This window comes from Heptranchias perlo, chromosome 33, assembly GCF_035084215.1.
Source record: "Heptranchias perlo isolate sHepPer1 chromosome 33, sHepPer1.hap1, whole genome shotgun sequence".
Classification (NCBI taxonomy): domain Eukaryota; kingdom Metazoa; phylum Chordata; class Chondrichthyes; order Hexanchiformes; family Hexanchidae; genus Heptranchias; species Heptranchias perlo.
Window position 1 is genome coordinate 31603802 of NC_090357.1, and position 14309 is coordinate 31618110.

Consider the following 14309-nt stretch of genomic DNA (forward strand, 5'->3'; position numbering starts at 1 on the left):
ATCTCAGTCTTGAATATACCTACACAGCCCTATGGGGTAGATTCCAAATATTCACGACCCTCTGAGCGAAGAAATTCCTCCTCATCTCAATCCTAAATGTCCGACCCCTTATCCTGAGACTATGTCCCCTAGTTCTGGACACTCCAGTCAGTGGAAACATCCTCTCTGCATCTACCCTTTCCGAATCTTGTGTTTTGTTCTTCTAAACTCCAGAGAGTAGAGGCCCATTCTACTCAATCTCTCCTCATAGGACAGCCCTCCCATCCCAGGAATTAATCTAGTGAACCTTTGTTGCAACACCTCGAAGGCAAGTATATCCTTCCTTGGGTAAGGAGACCAAAATTGTACACAGCACTCCAGGTATGGTCTTACCAAAGCCCTGTACAATTACAGCAAGACTTCCTTACTTTTATACTCAAAGCCCCTTGCAATAAAGGCTATCATATCATTTGCGTTCCTAATTGCTTGTTGTACCTGCATGCTAACTTTGTGTTTCTTGTATGATACCCAAATCTCACTGAACACCAACATTTAATAGTTTCTCACCATTTAAAAATATTCTGTTTTTCTATTCTTCCCACCAAAGTGAATAACCTCACATTTCCCCACATTATACTCCATCCGCCACCTTCATGCCCACTCACTTAACCTGTCTATACCCCTTTGCAGACTCCTTGTGTCCTCTTCACAGCTTATTTTCCCACCTAGCTTTGTATTGTCTGCAAACTTGGGTACATTACACTCGGTCCCTTCATCCAAGCCATCGATATAGATTGTAAATAGCTGAGGCCCAAGCACCGATCCCTGCGGCACCCCACTAGTTAGAACCTGCCAACCCGAAAATGACCAGTTTATTCCTACTCTTCTGTCTGTTGATCAATCCTCAATCCATGCTAATATATCACCCTCATCCCACAAACCCTAATCTTGTGTAATGACCTCTTGTGTGACACCTTATCAAATGCCTTTTGAAAATCCAAATATACCACATCTACTGATTTCCCCTTTATCTACCCTGCTAGTTACACCCTCAAAAAAAAACCTCTTAAATTTGTCATACACAATTTCCCTTTCGTAAAACCGTGTTGACTCTGCCTAATCATATTATGATTTTCTAAGTGCTCTGTTACTACATCCTTAATAGATTCTTGCATTTTCCCTACTACTGATGTCATGCTAACTGGCCTATAATTTCTTGTTTTCTCTCCCACCCTTCTTGAATAGTGGGGTTATATTTGCTACCTTCCAATCCATGGGGACTATTCTAGAATCTAGGAAATTCTGGAAGATCAAAACCAAATGCATCCACTATCTCTGCAGGCACCTCTTTTAAAACTCTGGATTGTAGGCCATCAGGTCCAGGGGATTTGTCAGCTTTTAGTCCCATTAATTTTTCTGTACTAATCTTAACTACTTTAAGTTCCTCCCTCTCTTGGTTCTCAACTATTTCCAAGATGTTTTCTTGCATCTTGTACTGTGAAGACAGATACAAAATATTTGTTTCTGCCATTGCCCTATTCCCTGTTATAATTTCTCCTGTTCCTGCCTCTAAGGGACCCATGTTTACTTCTGCTAATCTCTTCCTTTTTACATACTTGTAGAAGCTCTTATAATCTGTTTATATATTACTTGCTAGTTTACTCTCATTCTATTTTCTCCCTCTATCAATTTCTTGGTTCTCCTTTGCTGATTTCTAAAAACCCTCCCAATCCTCAGGCTTACTACTCTTTTAATCTAATGCTATCTTAATTTCTCTAGTTAGCCAAGGTTGCATCACTTTTTTCCATTTGGCATTTTTATTCCTCAAGGGTATGTACATTCGTTGGGAATTATGAATTATTCCTTTTAAATAATCCCATCATATTGCTATTCGCGCCTGTAGCTCACCACCCCTTTTTACCACGCTTTGTTTGTTAACACACTGCACTCTAAACCTATCTTAGACCTTCTCATATTCTCATAGTCTGATCCTATCTAATACCATACTGTTTCTTACTCGAGTGCTATCTGTCACTTCCAATCCTTTGTGCACCTTGTTTCTCCTTTCTCATGCTACATCCTCGTACCCATTCCCCTGCCAAATTAGTTTAAATCCTCCCCCACAGCACTACTGAACCTCCCTGCGAGAAGCAACCCATCCATCTTGAACAGATTCCTCCTGCCCCAGAACTCAATGCCCCAAGAATCTGAAGCCCTCCCTCTTGCACCATGTCTTTAGCCACGCATTAACCTGCCTTATCTTCCTATTTCTGTACTCACTATTGCGTGACACTGGGAGTAATCCAGAGATTATTACCTTCTCACATGATCATTCAGTCGCCTCTTCAGAAGCAGCTGTCTGGGGAACCTGCTTACACGATTTGCTTCCCAGGTAGCTTAATCCATCCGTCTGTCCCCTTCTGTGTGAAATCATTCTGCACATATTCTCTATTTTGGCCTAATGGTTAAACTGTATTTCCTGTTCCTTGACCACCTTGTTGGTATGAATAACTTGTCTGGATCAACATTATTGAAAATATTAATGTCAGCTCAATCTCTTATGCAGTGAGAATAAGCTGAGGTTCTTCACTGTCCCTGCTAATTTTTATTAATGAAATCTGGTATTATCATTGTTGTCCCACACTGGATGCCTGGAAGGTATTATCCTGACTGTGATGAGGTGATCAGTACACCACGTGTCTTGTACTGGAGCAGAATCACCCCTTCTTATTTGTATTCTTTCGCCGCTATCCAGTTGCACTGGGTTGATGGTTTGAATGATCTTTGCACAAAAGCCACGAGATCCTCTTCCTGATCAATCTGCTGCCTGACTCCTTAAATCGATACTCACTGGTTCCTTACTGGAATTAATTTGCATTTGTTTACATTAAACGAAGTGGCAGCTTGAGATCTTTTTTGCCGGCTGAGGCTTATGCAACGCATGCCTAACCGAGCTAGCGCGTTACCATCGCAATGGGCCTTTTGTCCATGCGCCATTACCCTGTATCACAAGCTGTTTTTTTTTATTTTTTATATTCGTTCACGGGATGTGGGTGTCGCTGGCGAGGCCGGCATTTATTGCCCATCCCTAATTGCCCTCGAGAAGGTGGTGGTGAGCCGCCTTCTTGAACCGCTGCAGTCCATGTGGTGACGGTTCTCCCACAGTGCTGTTAGGAAGGGAGTTCCAGGATTTTGACCCAGCGACAATGAAGGAACGGCAATATATTTCCAAGTCGGGATGGTGTGTGACTTGGAGGGGAACGTGCAGGTGGTGTTGTTCCCATGCGCCTGCTGCCCTTGTCCTTCTAGGTGGTAGAGGTCGCGGGTTTGGGAGGTGCTGTCGAAGAAGCCTTGGCGAGTTGCTGCAGTGCATCCTGTGGATGGGACACACTGCAGCCACAGTGCGCCGGTGGTGAAGGGAGTGAATGTTTAGAGTGGTGGATGGGGTGCCAATCAAGCGGGCTGCTTTATCTTGGATGGTGTCGAGCTTCTTGAGTGTTGTTGGAGCTGCACTCATCCAGGCAAGTGGAGAGTATTCCATCACACTCCTGACTTGTGCCTTGTAGATGGTGGAAAGGCTTTGGGGAGTCAGGAGGTGAGTCACTCGCCGCAGAATACCCAGCCTCTGACCTGCTCTTGTAGCCACAGTATTTATATGGCTGGTCCAGTTCAGTTTCTGGTCAATGGTGACCCCCAGGATGTTGATGGTGGGGGATTCGGCGATGGTAATGCCGTTGAATGTCAAGGGGAGGTGGTTAGACTCTCTCTTGTTGGAGATGGTCATTGCCTGGCACTTATCTGGCGCGAATGTTACTTGCCACTTATCAGCCCAAGCCTGGATGTTGTCCAGGTCTTGCTGCATGCAGGCTCGGACTGCTTCATTATCTGAGGGGTTGCGAATGGAACTGAACACTGTGCAGTCATCAGCGAACATCCCCATTTCTGACCTTATGATGGAGGGAAGGTCATTGATGAAGCAGCTGAAGATGGTTGGGCCTAGGACACTGCCCTGAGGAACTCCTGCAGCAATGCCCTGGGGCTGAGATGATTGGCCTCCAACAACCACTACCATCTTCCTTTGTGCTAGGTATGACTCCAGCCACTGGAGAGTTTTCCCCCTGATTCCCATTGACTTCAATTTTACTAGGGCTCCTTGGTGCCACACTCGGTCAAATGCTGCCTTGATGTCAAGGGCAGTCACTCTCACCTCACCTCTGGAATTCAGCTCTTTTGTCCATGTTTGGACCAAGGCTGTAATGAGGTCTGGAGCCGAGTGGTCCTGGTGGAACCCAAACTGAGCATCGGTGAGCAGGTTATTGGTGAGTAAGTGCCGCTTGATAGCACTGTCGACGACACCTTCCATCACTTTGCTGATGATTGAGAGTAGACTGATGGGGCGGTAATTGGCTGGATTGGATTTGTCCTGCTTTTTGTGGACAGGACATACCTGGGCAATTTTCCACATTGTCGGGTGGATGCCAGTGTTGTAGCTGTACTGGAACAGCTTGGCTAGAGGCGCAGCTAGTTCTGGAGCACAAGTCTTCAGTACTACAGCTGGGATGTTGTCGGGGCCCATAGCCTTTGCTGTATCCAGTGCACTCAGCCGTTTCTTGATATCACGTGGAGTGAATCGAATTGGCCGAAGACTGGCTTCCGTGATGGTGGGGATATCGGGAGGAGGCTGAGATGGATTATCCACTCGGCACTTCTGGCTGAAGATGGTTGCAAACGCTTCAGCCTTGTCTTTTGCACTCACGTGCTGGACTCCGCCATCATTGAGGATGGGGATGTTTGCAGAGCCTCCTCCTCCCGTTAGTTGTTTAATTGTCCACCACCATTCACGACTGGATGTGGCAGGACTGCAGAGCTTTGATCTGATCCGTTTGTTGTGGAATCGCTTAGCTCTGTCTATAGCATGTTGCTTCTGCTGTTTAGCATGCATGTAGTCCTGAGTTGTAGCTTCACCAGGTTGGCACCTCATTTTTAGGTACGCCTGGTGCTGCTCCTGGCATGCTCTTCTACACTCCTCATTGAACCAGGGTTGATCCCCTGGCTTGTTGGTAATGGTAGAGTGAGGAATATGCCGGGCCATGAGGTTACAGATTGTGCTGGAATACAATTCTGCTGCTGCTGATGGCCCACAGCGCCTCATGGATGCCCAGTTTTGAGCTGCTCGATCTGTTCTGAATCTATCCCATTTAGCACGGTGGTAGTGCCACACAACACGTTGGATGGTGTCCTCAGTGCGAAGACGGGATTTCATCTCCACGAGGACTGTGCGGTGGTCACTCCTACCAATACTGTCATGGACAGATGCATTTGCGACAGGTAGATTGGTGAGGACGAGGTCAAGTAAGTTTTTCCCTCGTGTTGGTTCGCTCACCACCTGCCGCAGGCCCAGTCTGGCAGCTATGTCCTTCAGGACTCGGCCAGCTCGGTCAGTAGTGGTGCTACCGAGCCACTCTTGGTGATGGACATTGAAGTCCCCCACCCAGAGTATATTTTGTGCCCTTGCTACCCTCAGTGCTTCCTCCAAGTGGTGTTCAACATGGAGGAGGACTGATTCATCAGCTGAGGGAGGACGGTAGGTGGTAATCAGCAGGAGGTTTCCTTGCCCATGTTTGACCTGATGCCATGCGATTTCATGGAGTCCAGAGTCAATGTTGAGGACTCCCAGGGCCACTCCCTCCTGACTGTATATCACTGTACCGCCACCTCTGGTGGGTCTGTCTTGCCGGTGGGACAGGACATACCCAGGGATGGTGATGGAAGAGTCTGGGACGTTGGCTGAAAGATATGATTCTGTGAGTATGGCTATGTCAGGCTGTTGCTTGACTAGTCTGTGGGACAGCTCTCCCAATTTTGGCACAAGTCCCCAGATGTTAGTAAGGAGGACCTTGCAGGGTCGACTGGGCTTGGTGTTTTGCCGTTGTCGTGTCCGGCGCCTAGTGGTCCGATGCCGGGTGGTCCGTCCGGTTTTATTCTTATTATGATTTTTCGTAGCGAGATTTTACAACTGAGTGGCTTGCTAGGCCATTTCAGAGGGTGATTAAGAATCAACCACATTGCTGTGGGTCTGGAGTCACATATCGGCCAGACCGGGTAAGGGCGGCAGGCTTCCTTCCCTAAAGGACATTAGTGAACCAGATGGGTTTTTACGACAATCCGGTAGTTTCATGGACATCATTACTGATACTAGTATTTTAATTCCAGATTTTTTTATTTAATTAATTGAATTTAATTAATTAATTGAATTTAAATTCGCCAGCTGCCGTGGCGGGATTTGAACTCATGACTCTGGATTTTAGTCCAGGCCTCTGGATTACTAGCCCAGTAACATAACCATTATGCTACCGTACCCGCTATCTACCTGCTATTCTCGGATAGTTTTGTGATGTAACAGCAACAACAAAAGACTGCACCGGGAGCTACCTGACCATCAAAAGTTGGAACTGTTGGCTGTTCTCGGTCTGAGACAAACCTGCACTGGGCGTTTAGATGGGGCACTGCCTCTCTTACCTCGCCTTGACCAGCTGCCTCTGATTAAACTGCATTTGCCATATGCTGTTTAGACACATTTATATCAAACTCTTAATGTAAATTACACTCTTTTTAGATTTATCCAGAGCTTCGAATTACAAATGTGGTGGAAGCGAACAAACCAATCAGCATTGAGAACTGGTGTAAAAAGGGAAAGAAACCGTGCCGAGGTCACACTCATATGGTGATTCCTGTTAAATGCTTGGGTAAGTACAAACCCACCTCGACCCAAAACACAGCACAATAGCGGGAGCAGCTGCCTTCAAATTGTGCTTTCCCTATCCTGATATTCCCTAAAAGTGGAACAGTAGAGGTACTTGCAGTGAATGTACTTGCTTTTTATATTATTGGTTCACCGTGTACCAAGTAGGCTGTCACATACAAAGTTATCAGTGTATATGGCTTACTGGATCAATGAAGCAGACTCTCTGTTTACGTTTCATGATAAGACGTGAATTAAATCACCAACAGTCTAGGCCAGTCAGCAGTGCCCGTTTGTCGCAGTGTCTGGCACTAGGACGCAAGGTATGGTCACTGCAGCTTGTGTCTCGACTGGACTGTTGGTTTGGGATATATGTAATTTGAAGAACATGTACTTATTAGTCACTAGCACTGCATTTCTGGATGAATTTAAAATTGATTAGTAATTGAGGTTGAAGCTGCTGTAAAGTATTGATCATGGTAGGGGAGTATACAGTAGAGCTTTTGACTGCAGCCTATAACTACAGTGTCACCAGAACCTGTGCACAGAAGGAATTCAATGGCATTGTCAATGTTAAATATTGACAAAAAACTTGACCAAAAATCTTGACAGCAGGTAGTGCTGTTTCCGGACAGGAAATGCATGCATAAAGACGATTATTAACATAATAGTGTTCAATCTGGGTACCACATCTTAGAGAGGGTGCAGAAGTGATTTACTAAATGGTGCCAGGATGAGGGACTTCAGTTATGTGGATAGACTGGAGAAGCTGGGGTTGTTCTCCTTAGAACAGAGAAGGTTGAGAGGAGATTTGATAGAGGTGTTCAAAATCGTGAATGGTTTTGACAGAGTAAATAAGGAGAAACTGTTTCCAGCGGCAGCAGGGTCGGTAACCAGAGGACACAGATTTAAGGTGATCGGCAAAAGAGCCAGAGGCAACATGAGGAAACATTTTTTTACGCAGCGAGTCATGATGATCTGGAATGCGCTGCCTGAAAGGGATTCAATAATAACTTTCAAAAGGGAATTTGATAAATACTTGAAGGGACAAACTATACTGGGCAATGGGGAAAGAGAGGGGAATGGGACTAATTGGATAGCTCTTTCAAAGAGTTGGTGCAAGCATGATGGGCCGAATGGCCGCCTCCTGTGCTATACCTACTATGATACTAGGAAATGATCAGTTAATCTGCTTTAACAATGTCCATTGAAGGATGTTAGCCAGGATACCGAATGATGGCGTGGGATCTTTCACGTCCACGTCTCCCCTACCAGCCCAGTCCCTAGCCACCTGTATCCGTGACTCATCTGATGCCCACCGCCATCACCTGCAAGACCCCCTCCAAATCACACATCCTGACACTGAGAACAACCTGTTGCTAACTGCAAGATTTATGCTGCTCATACAGGAGACTTTTTGACACCATAATCTGTTTGCACAACTGTACAAATTCTACAATTTGTACAACTTCCTCTCCCCGCCCCCTCCCCCCCCCCCCCCCCACCCCCCCCCCCTGCAGCCACCAAACAAATATGCTATCATCTACAGACCCTTTTCTTTGTGCAACAACTCGCAAAGCTCCCGTTCATGCCAGCACACACAATCAACTTCCACACCTTTGAGAACTATGCCTGCATGCCAACTTTACTGCAAGCACAATGTTATGTGAAAATATAGTGTGTGTACCTAGTGTTTGTTTCCACAATGCTTCCCCTTGACGACAGTGTCTGATGTATTTACTCTTAAACTTAGCTGGTTGCTCTGGGAACTGAGGTGGCCCTAGTCTCACGCCACCTAAGACCTGAGATGGACCTGTGCATGGGCAGCCTGGCCCTGCAATCTCTGTCATGTGTGCAGGTATCAGAGGAGATGAGTGAGGAACCATACATATGCTGCTATCCTGAGTATCCGTGCTCAATCTGCCATATCACTAGTATTCAGGATGTGGAGATGCCGGTGTTGGACTGGGGTTGACAAATGTAAAGAATCTTACAACACCAGGTTGGAAGAGATGGTGCTCTCCAGTCTCCCCAGGTCTCTGGCAGAAGTCTGAGCATCCCTGACATGGGGCCTGCACTGTAGAAGTCCCTGGAGCTGCCACATTTGATGGTGCATTGCAATGTTGTGAAACTCCTCCCGATGGACTGCTGCACCCAAGCTGCCATCTGCAGCACACAGAGAGGAATCTGTGCCTGCAGCAATGCTTGATGTTCAGAAACAGCAGGGCCTGAGATCGAGATTCTCAGGCTCTTCAGCCGAGAAGCCAACCAGCGTGACCGTCTGGCTGCAAAGCCTGGGACGAGGGGCCAGGTACAGTGTCTGAGAGGAGGAGGATATGTGGTAACTTCAGGTTCATGACTACATTCTGCTTCTCTTCCTTCTCACCCAGTTGGGCTCCCACATTCAGCTCACTTGTGCTGTGTGTCGCCACTGCATCCCTTCCAGTTTACTGTCTTACCTACCTGAGGAGGAATTTCTTCACTCAGGATTGTGAAACTTGGGAATTCTCTACGCCAGAGGGCTGTGGATGCTGAGTCGTTGTCGATCTCAGCCTTAAATATATTCAGATTTCTGGACTCTGGGTGGGAGGGTGGGGGGGAAATCAAGGGATATGGGGATCGGGTGAGAAAGTGGAGTTGAGGTCGAAGATCAGCCATGATCTGATTGAATGGCAGGGCAGGCTCGAGAGGCCATGTGGCCTACTCCTGCTCCTATTTCTTATGTTCTTACCTCCGAGCTGGTGCATGGGAAGGATAGTGAGTGACGATGCATGCTGGGAAGTACTGGCAGTGACCGATGCAATTGGGCCTGTGTCTTCCTCTGGCACATCTCGAGGAGGAGAAGGGAGCAGGGTTAGAATAGTTTGCTGAGGTGTAAACCTCAGACCTTGATTTCAGTGGAAGCAGTATCAGGAAAGTTCCAAGAAATGGTACACTGATAATTAATATGCGACCCTAATTGGATGAGAAGGAAGAGAAGCATAATGTTGTCATGAACCTGAAGTTACCTCGTAAACTCTTCCGTGTCCCCCCCCCCCCCCCCGCGCGCGGCGCTGCACCCCCTTCGCGCGCGCCCCCTTCATACGCACCCTGGCCCGGCGCGGTGCCCCCCCCCCCACCGCGGCGCCCCCTTCGCCCGCCCCCCCCCCCCCCACCTGCCTGGCGCGGCGCCCCCTTCACACGCACCCTGGCCTGGCGCGGCGCCCCCTTCGCCCGCCCCCACCCGCCTGGCGCGGCGCCCCTTTCGCGCGCCTGCCCCTATCCTGGTAGGAGGTGAGAGGTTGGATGTTTGGGGACCACCAGTTGTTACAGCTCCTTCCCAGCTGTCATGGGTTGTCTTCTCTTTGAAAAAGAAAGCAAAAAGTAGTCCCAATTAGCTTTTGTTACCTTGAGATGCGGAAATGTGCAGTTAGCACCATGCAGTCCACAATGGGTGTGATGACATAAGCATGGAACAGGCAGTTAGTTACGTACCATCTGAGATGGTATGTGGTGACATGAATGAAGGGGCACTTGCAGGTGAAGGTTCAAGGTGTGAACCAGTTTATGCTACATACTGGACATTACCTGCTCATTTATCAAACATCAATGTTATTGTCAGTGATATGCGTAGTGCAGTGCATGTGTACTATGTGCATAGTGCAGTACATTTTTGGAAGATATGGCTGGCTCCTGTTGCTTTGCCTGACCAGACAAGGTATAAAACACTTTCCTGCACTGAACAGCCGTGCGTGTGGCGGGTGACTTACACCTAGGTGTTCTTGGGACCTGTTGTTTTCCAAATTTCGCCTCCCTCTTTTTGAACATCTGCACCACAGACACTGAGGAACCTGCACTCCTGGTAACCTGAGACACACTTGTTTTTTTTCACTAAACTTTCTTTTTTGCACCAAAATTGCTTCTGTGGACAGCTGGCCATTAAATCCTATAGCTGGTTGTTATTTTGTACTATCCAACAGGTGAGCTCCCAGTCAGGTGTTGCTTACACTTGGAACTCACCAGAAATGTTTACATGAGGCTCATGACAAGCAAGTGGGTGCCACTTCTGGTGGAAACAGAGTCCAGTTAGAAAATCTTGTCCTCACGTTCTGGAACAACACTTCATCGACCGTTTAAAACCAACATTCTGGAGTTCACATTTTGGTATTGCATGATCTGATTGTGTTTGGCTGATTTGGAGACCACATGTTGATGTCCCATTTTATGTAGCCTATTGAGCCCAGTTGGCCTCCAATTGCTCCTAGTTAAGATCTTGATTTAGTCTTTCACAAATTAATATATCTACTGTTCAAACCTCTTTGAATGTGATTCTGTTCTTGTACAGAAAATTGTACTTGTGGGAGGAGAAAGTCTACACAGTAAATCAAAGTGTGAGAAAAAGACCAGCAGGATGAACAGGCAGGCTGGAGGCATTACCCAATTGAGAGTTCTGTACACAAATGCACGTAGCAAAAGAAATAAAACGAGTGAATTCGAAGCACACGTTCAGCTTAAAAGGTATGATGTAGTAGCCATTAGAGAGACCTTGGCTATAAGCTGGGTGGGCATGATTGGGAGCTAAATATTCCAGGCTATAGGATCGTTAGAAAAGATTGAGCAAGGATGGGGATTAGCAATATTGATAAACATATTACAGCAGTGGAAAGAAGGGATTTAAGCCAGGGTCATCAAGCAGTGGAAACATGGGTAGAGTTAAGGAACAGCAAAGGATGCAAGACTTCGGTAAGCATTATGTATAGACCTCCTGATTTGCGGGAGGGGGGGATGTATAAATACAGAAATCAGGGGAGCAAATAAAAAAACCCAATGTGGTTATAATAGATTTAAATTTTCCCACAGACTGGGAGAAGCAGAACAGCTCATGTAGTGAAGGCAATGGACTTCGAGTGTGTTCAGGGCATTGTTCTAGAATGAAATGTTTTAGAACTGACAAGAACAGGCCACACTAGATTGTGATGAGTCATTAACCAGAATTAGTTAACAATCTGACGGTAAGGGAACCTCTTGCAAATAGTGACCTTAATATGATAGAGTTTGATACGGGTTTGAGAAGGGAAGGGAGTGTCTCAAACAAGGTTTTAAATTTGTGAGGCAAACTTCGAGGGGATGAGAAATAAATTGACCACAGTAAACTGGGCTGATCTGTTAATGGGTAAACCTATAGATACAGTGAAGTATTCAAAGAAGTATTTGGTATGATACAAAGCCGGGTTATACTCAGAAAATGCAAAGGCTCGACTTGTGTAGTTAAACAACTATGGTCAACAAAGTGAAAGACAGGATCAAGCTGAAAGAAGAGGCTTACACAAATGCAAGGAAAAGTGGAAATCCGGGGGACTGAGAGCTTTAAAAAGCAACAAAGGGATAGAAAGGAAATAGAGGTGCAAAAAAGAATATGAAAAAATACTTGCAAGAGATATCTAAACTAACAGCAAAATTTTTAATGAAAACATTGAGAAAGAGAGTTGTGAGGGGGAACGTGGGCCCATTGAAGAAAGATGCAGGTGAGACTATAACGGATGACACAAATCTGCCATTTCCCTAAGTGAGGATGTATCTGTGTTCACAGTGGAGGAAGAGACCAAAGTAACAGTGGTACAAGGGAACCTAAAAATAAGTCAAGAGGAGGATCTTAGTGGATTTAATGTCTGTTTAAAACAAAAATGGAGAAAATAATGGGACTCACGATAGCTAAATCTCCAGGATCTGATGGTTTCCACCCCAGAGCATTAGACGAAATAGGTGAGGAAATTGCAGGTGCATTAGTCATAATTTTCCAGAGCACTCTAATGGCAAGAGGAATCTTTCCTTCTTGCAAATATTGAGTTGTGCATTCGGCAGGTGCCTGAGCTGTGGCTGCCAAAGGGCATTTTCAAACATCTTGGACTCCCCATCAAAAAAAGAATGGTGTCTTTAACTCTCCAGTGAATTAATGTGGAGTTGGAAGGATGAGTGTTGAGCTATTGGACCTTGTGTGGGTTGATTTTTAAACTGACAATTTCTGCCCTCCGTGGACAGGACATACCTGGGCAATTTTCCACATTGTCGGGTAGATGCCAGTGTTGTAGCTGTACTGCTTTTTTTCATATATAAACATATGAAAAAAAGCTGAAAGGCCCATCAGTCCATATACGGTGCAACCATGTACACCATTTACTCACCCCTTAACTAAGCAATCTCCTGAGCTATTGGACCAATCTACTTTCATTCCATATCCATTCTCTGTACCTGTAACCTTTTGTTTTCTTGAAGTGTTTATCTAATTCTATCTTGAACATTATGGTTGACTCCACTTCAACAGCCACTTCCAGTAGTGCATTCCATATTCTAATAGCCGCTTGTGTGAAAAATTTCTTCTAACCACCCTTTTTATGTACCTCGTACTATATTGAGTTAACAACTCAATCAGTGGATATAATCTTTATTTACACTTCCAGATTCTGAAACATTTGATCCTCCATCACCACCTCTGCTCCAGTGAATACAGTCCTAGATTATAGCACCTCATAGCTAATTATATCCTTTCAGTGCTGGTATCGTCCTTGTGAATCGACATGACACCTTTCCCATAGCTCCGATATTTTTATAATGGTTGCCCAAAACTGCACATACTACCCCCCAATTGTGACCTAACTAGTGCATTGTGTACATTCAACATTAGCTCCTTGCTTTTTTTATTCAGTCCCTTGTATATAAAACACAGAATCCCATTTGTCCTTTCAGGGCTTTGTTTCAGCTGCCTCTTGAGAAAATGTCAGCGTTAGTCTTGATTTTGGCTCTGAGCTGATGAATTTAAAGCTCTTGTAGGTTTTCTATTTTTGATTTGCACCCTGTTAGTCTCACTTGGAGTTTTTAATTTGAGGTCATTTTCTAGTTTCATGTTGGTCAGGGTATTATTTTATCTTCTACATAGTTCAGAACATTGTTTCTACTGTGTAGATGATCGCAGAGACATGGGTCATAATTTTTCTTCCATAGAGGACTATTGAGCTGCCAGAGGCAGTAGTAGAGGCGGGTACAATTTTGTCTTTTAAAAAGCATTTGGACAGTTACATGGGTAAGATGGGTATAGAGGGATATGGGCCAAATGCAGGCAATTGGGACTAGCTCAGTGGTATAAACTGGGCGACATGGACATGTTGGGCCGAAGGGCCTGTTTCCATGTTGTAAACTTCTATGATTCTATGACTTTTCGCAGTCTCAACAATCAGCCAAACCGTTGATGAAGGGGAGTTTTCTTAGCACCTTTCACAACTTGGGACATCCCAAAACGCTTAGAATCATAGAATGATACAGCACAGAAGGAGGCCTATCGTGCCTGTGCCAGCTCTTTGAAAGAGCTATCCAATTAGTCCCAATCCCCTGCCCTTTCCCCGGAGCGTTGCAATTTTTTCCCCTTCAAGTATTTATCCAATTCCCTTATGAAAGTTGTTGTTGAACCTCTTTCCACCTCTCTTTTAGGCAGTGTATTCCACATGATAGCAACTTGATGCGTAAAAAAATTTCTCCTCATCTCCCCTCTGGTTCTTTTGCCAATTACCGTATCCTCTGGTTACCGACCCTTCTGCTAGTGGAAACAGTTTCTCCA

At 45.6% G+C, this 14309-nt stretch overlaps 1 protein-coding gene across 4 annotated transcripts in view; it reads left to right on the forward strand.

Annotated features, from left to right (window-relative positions):
* The window catches only part of aplp2 (amyloid beta (A4) precursor-like protein 2), a 146796-nt gene that overhangs the window by 69570 nt on the left and 62917 nt on the right, over positions 1-14309 (forward strand). For all 4 annotated transcript variants that reach the window (XM_067971115.1, XM_067971118.1, XM_067971116.1 and 1 more), the window contains exon 3: positions 6596-6725. In XM_067971115.1, the coding sequence (XP_067827216.1) occupies positions 6596-6725 (130 nt within the window). The remainder of the gene's footprint in view (positions 1-6595; positions 6726-14309) is intronic.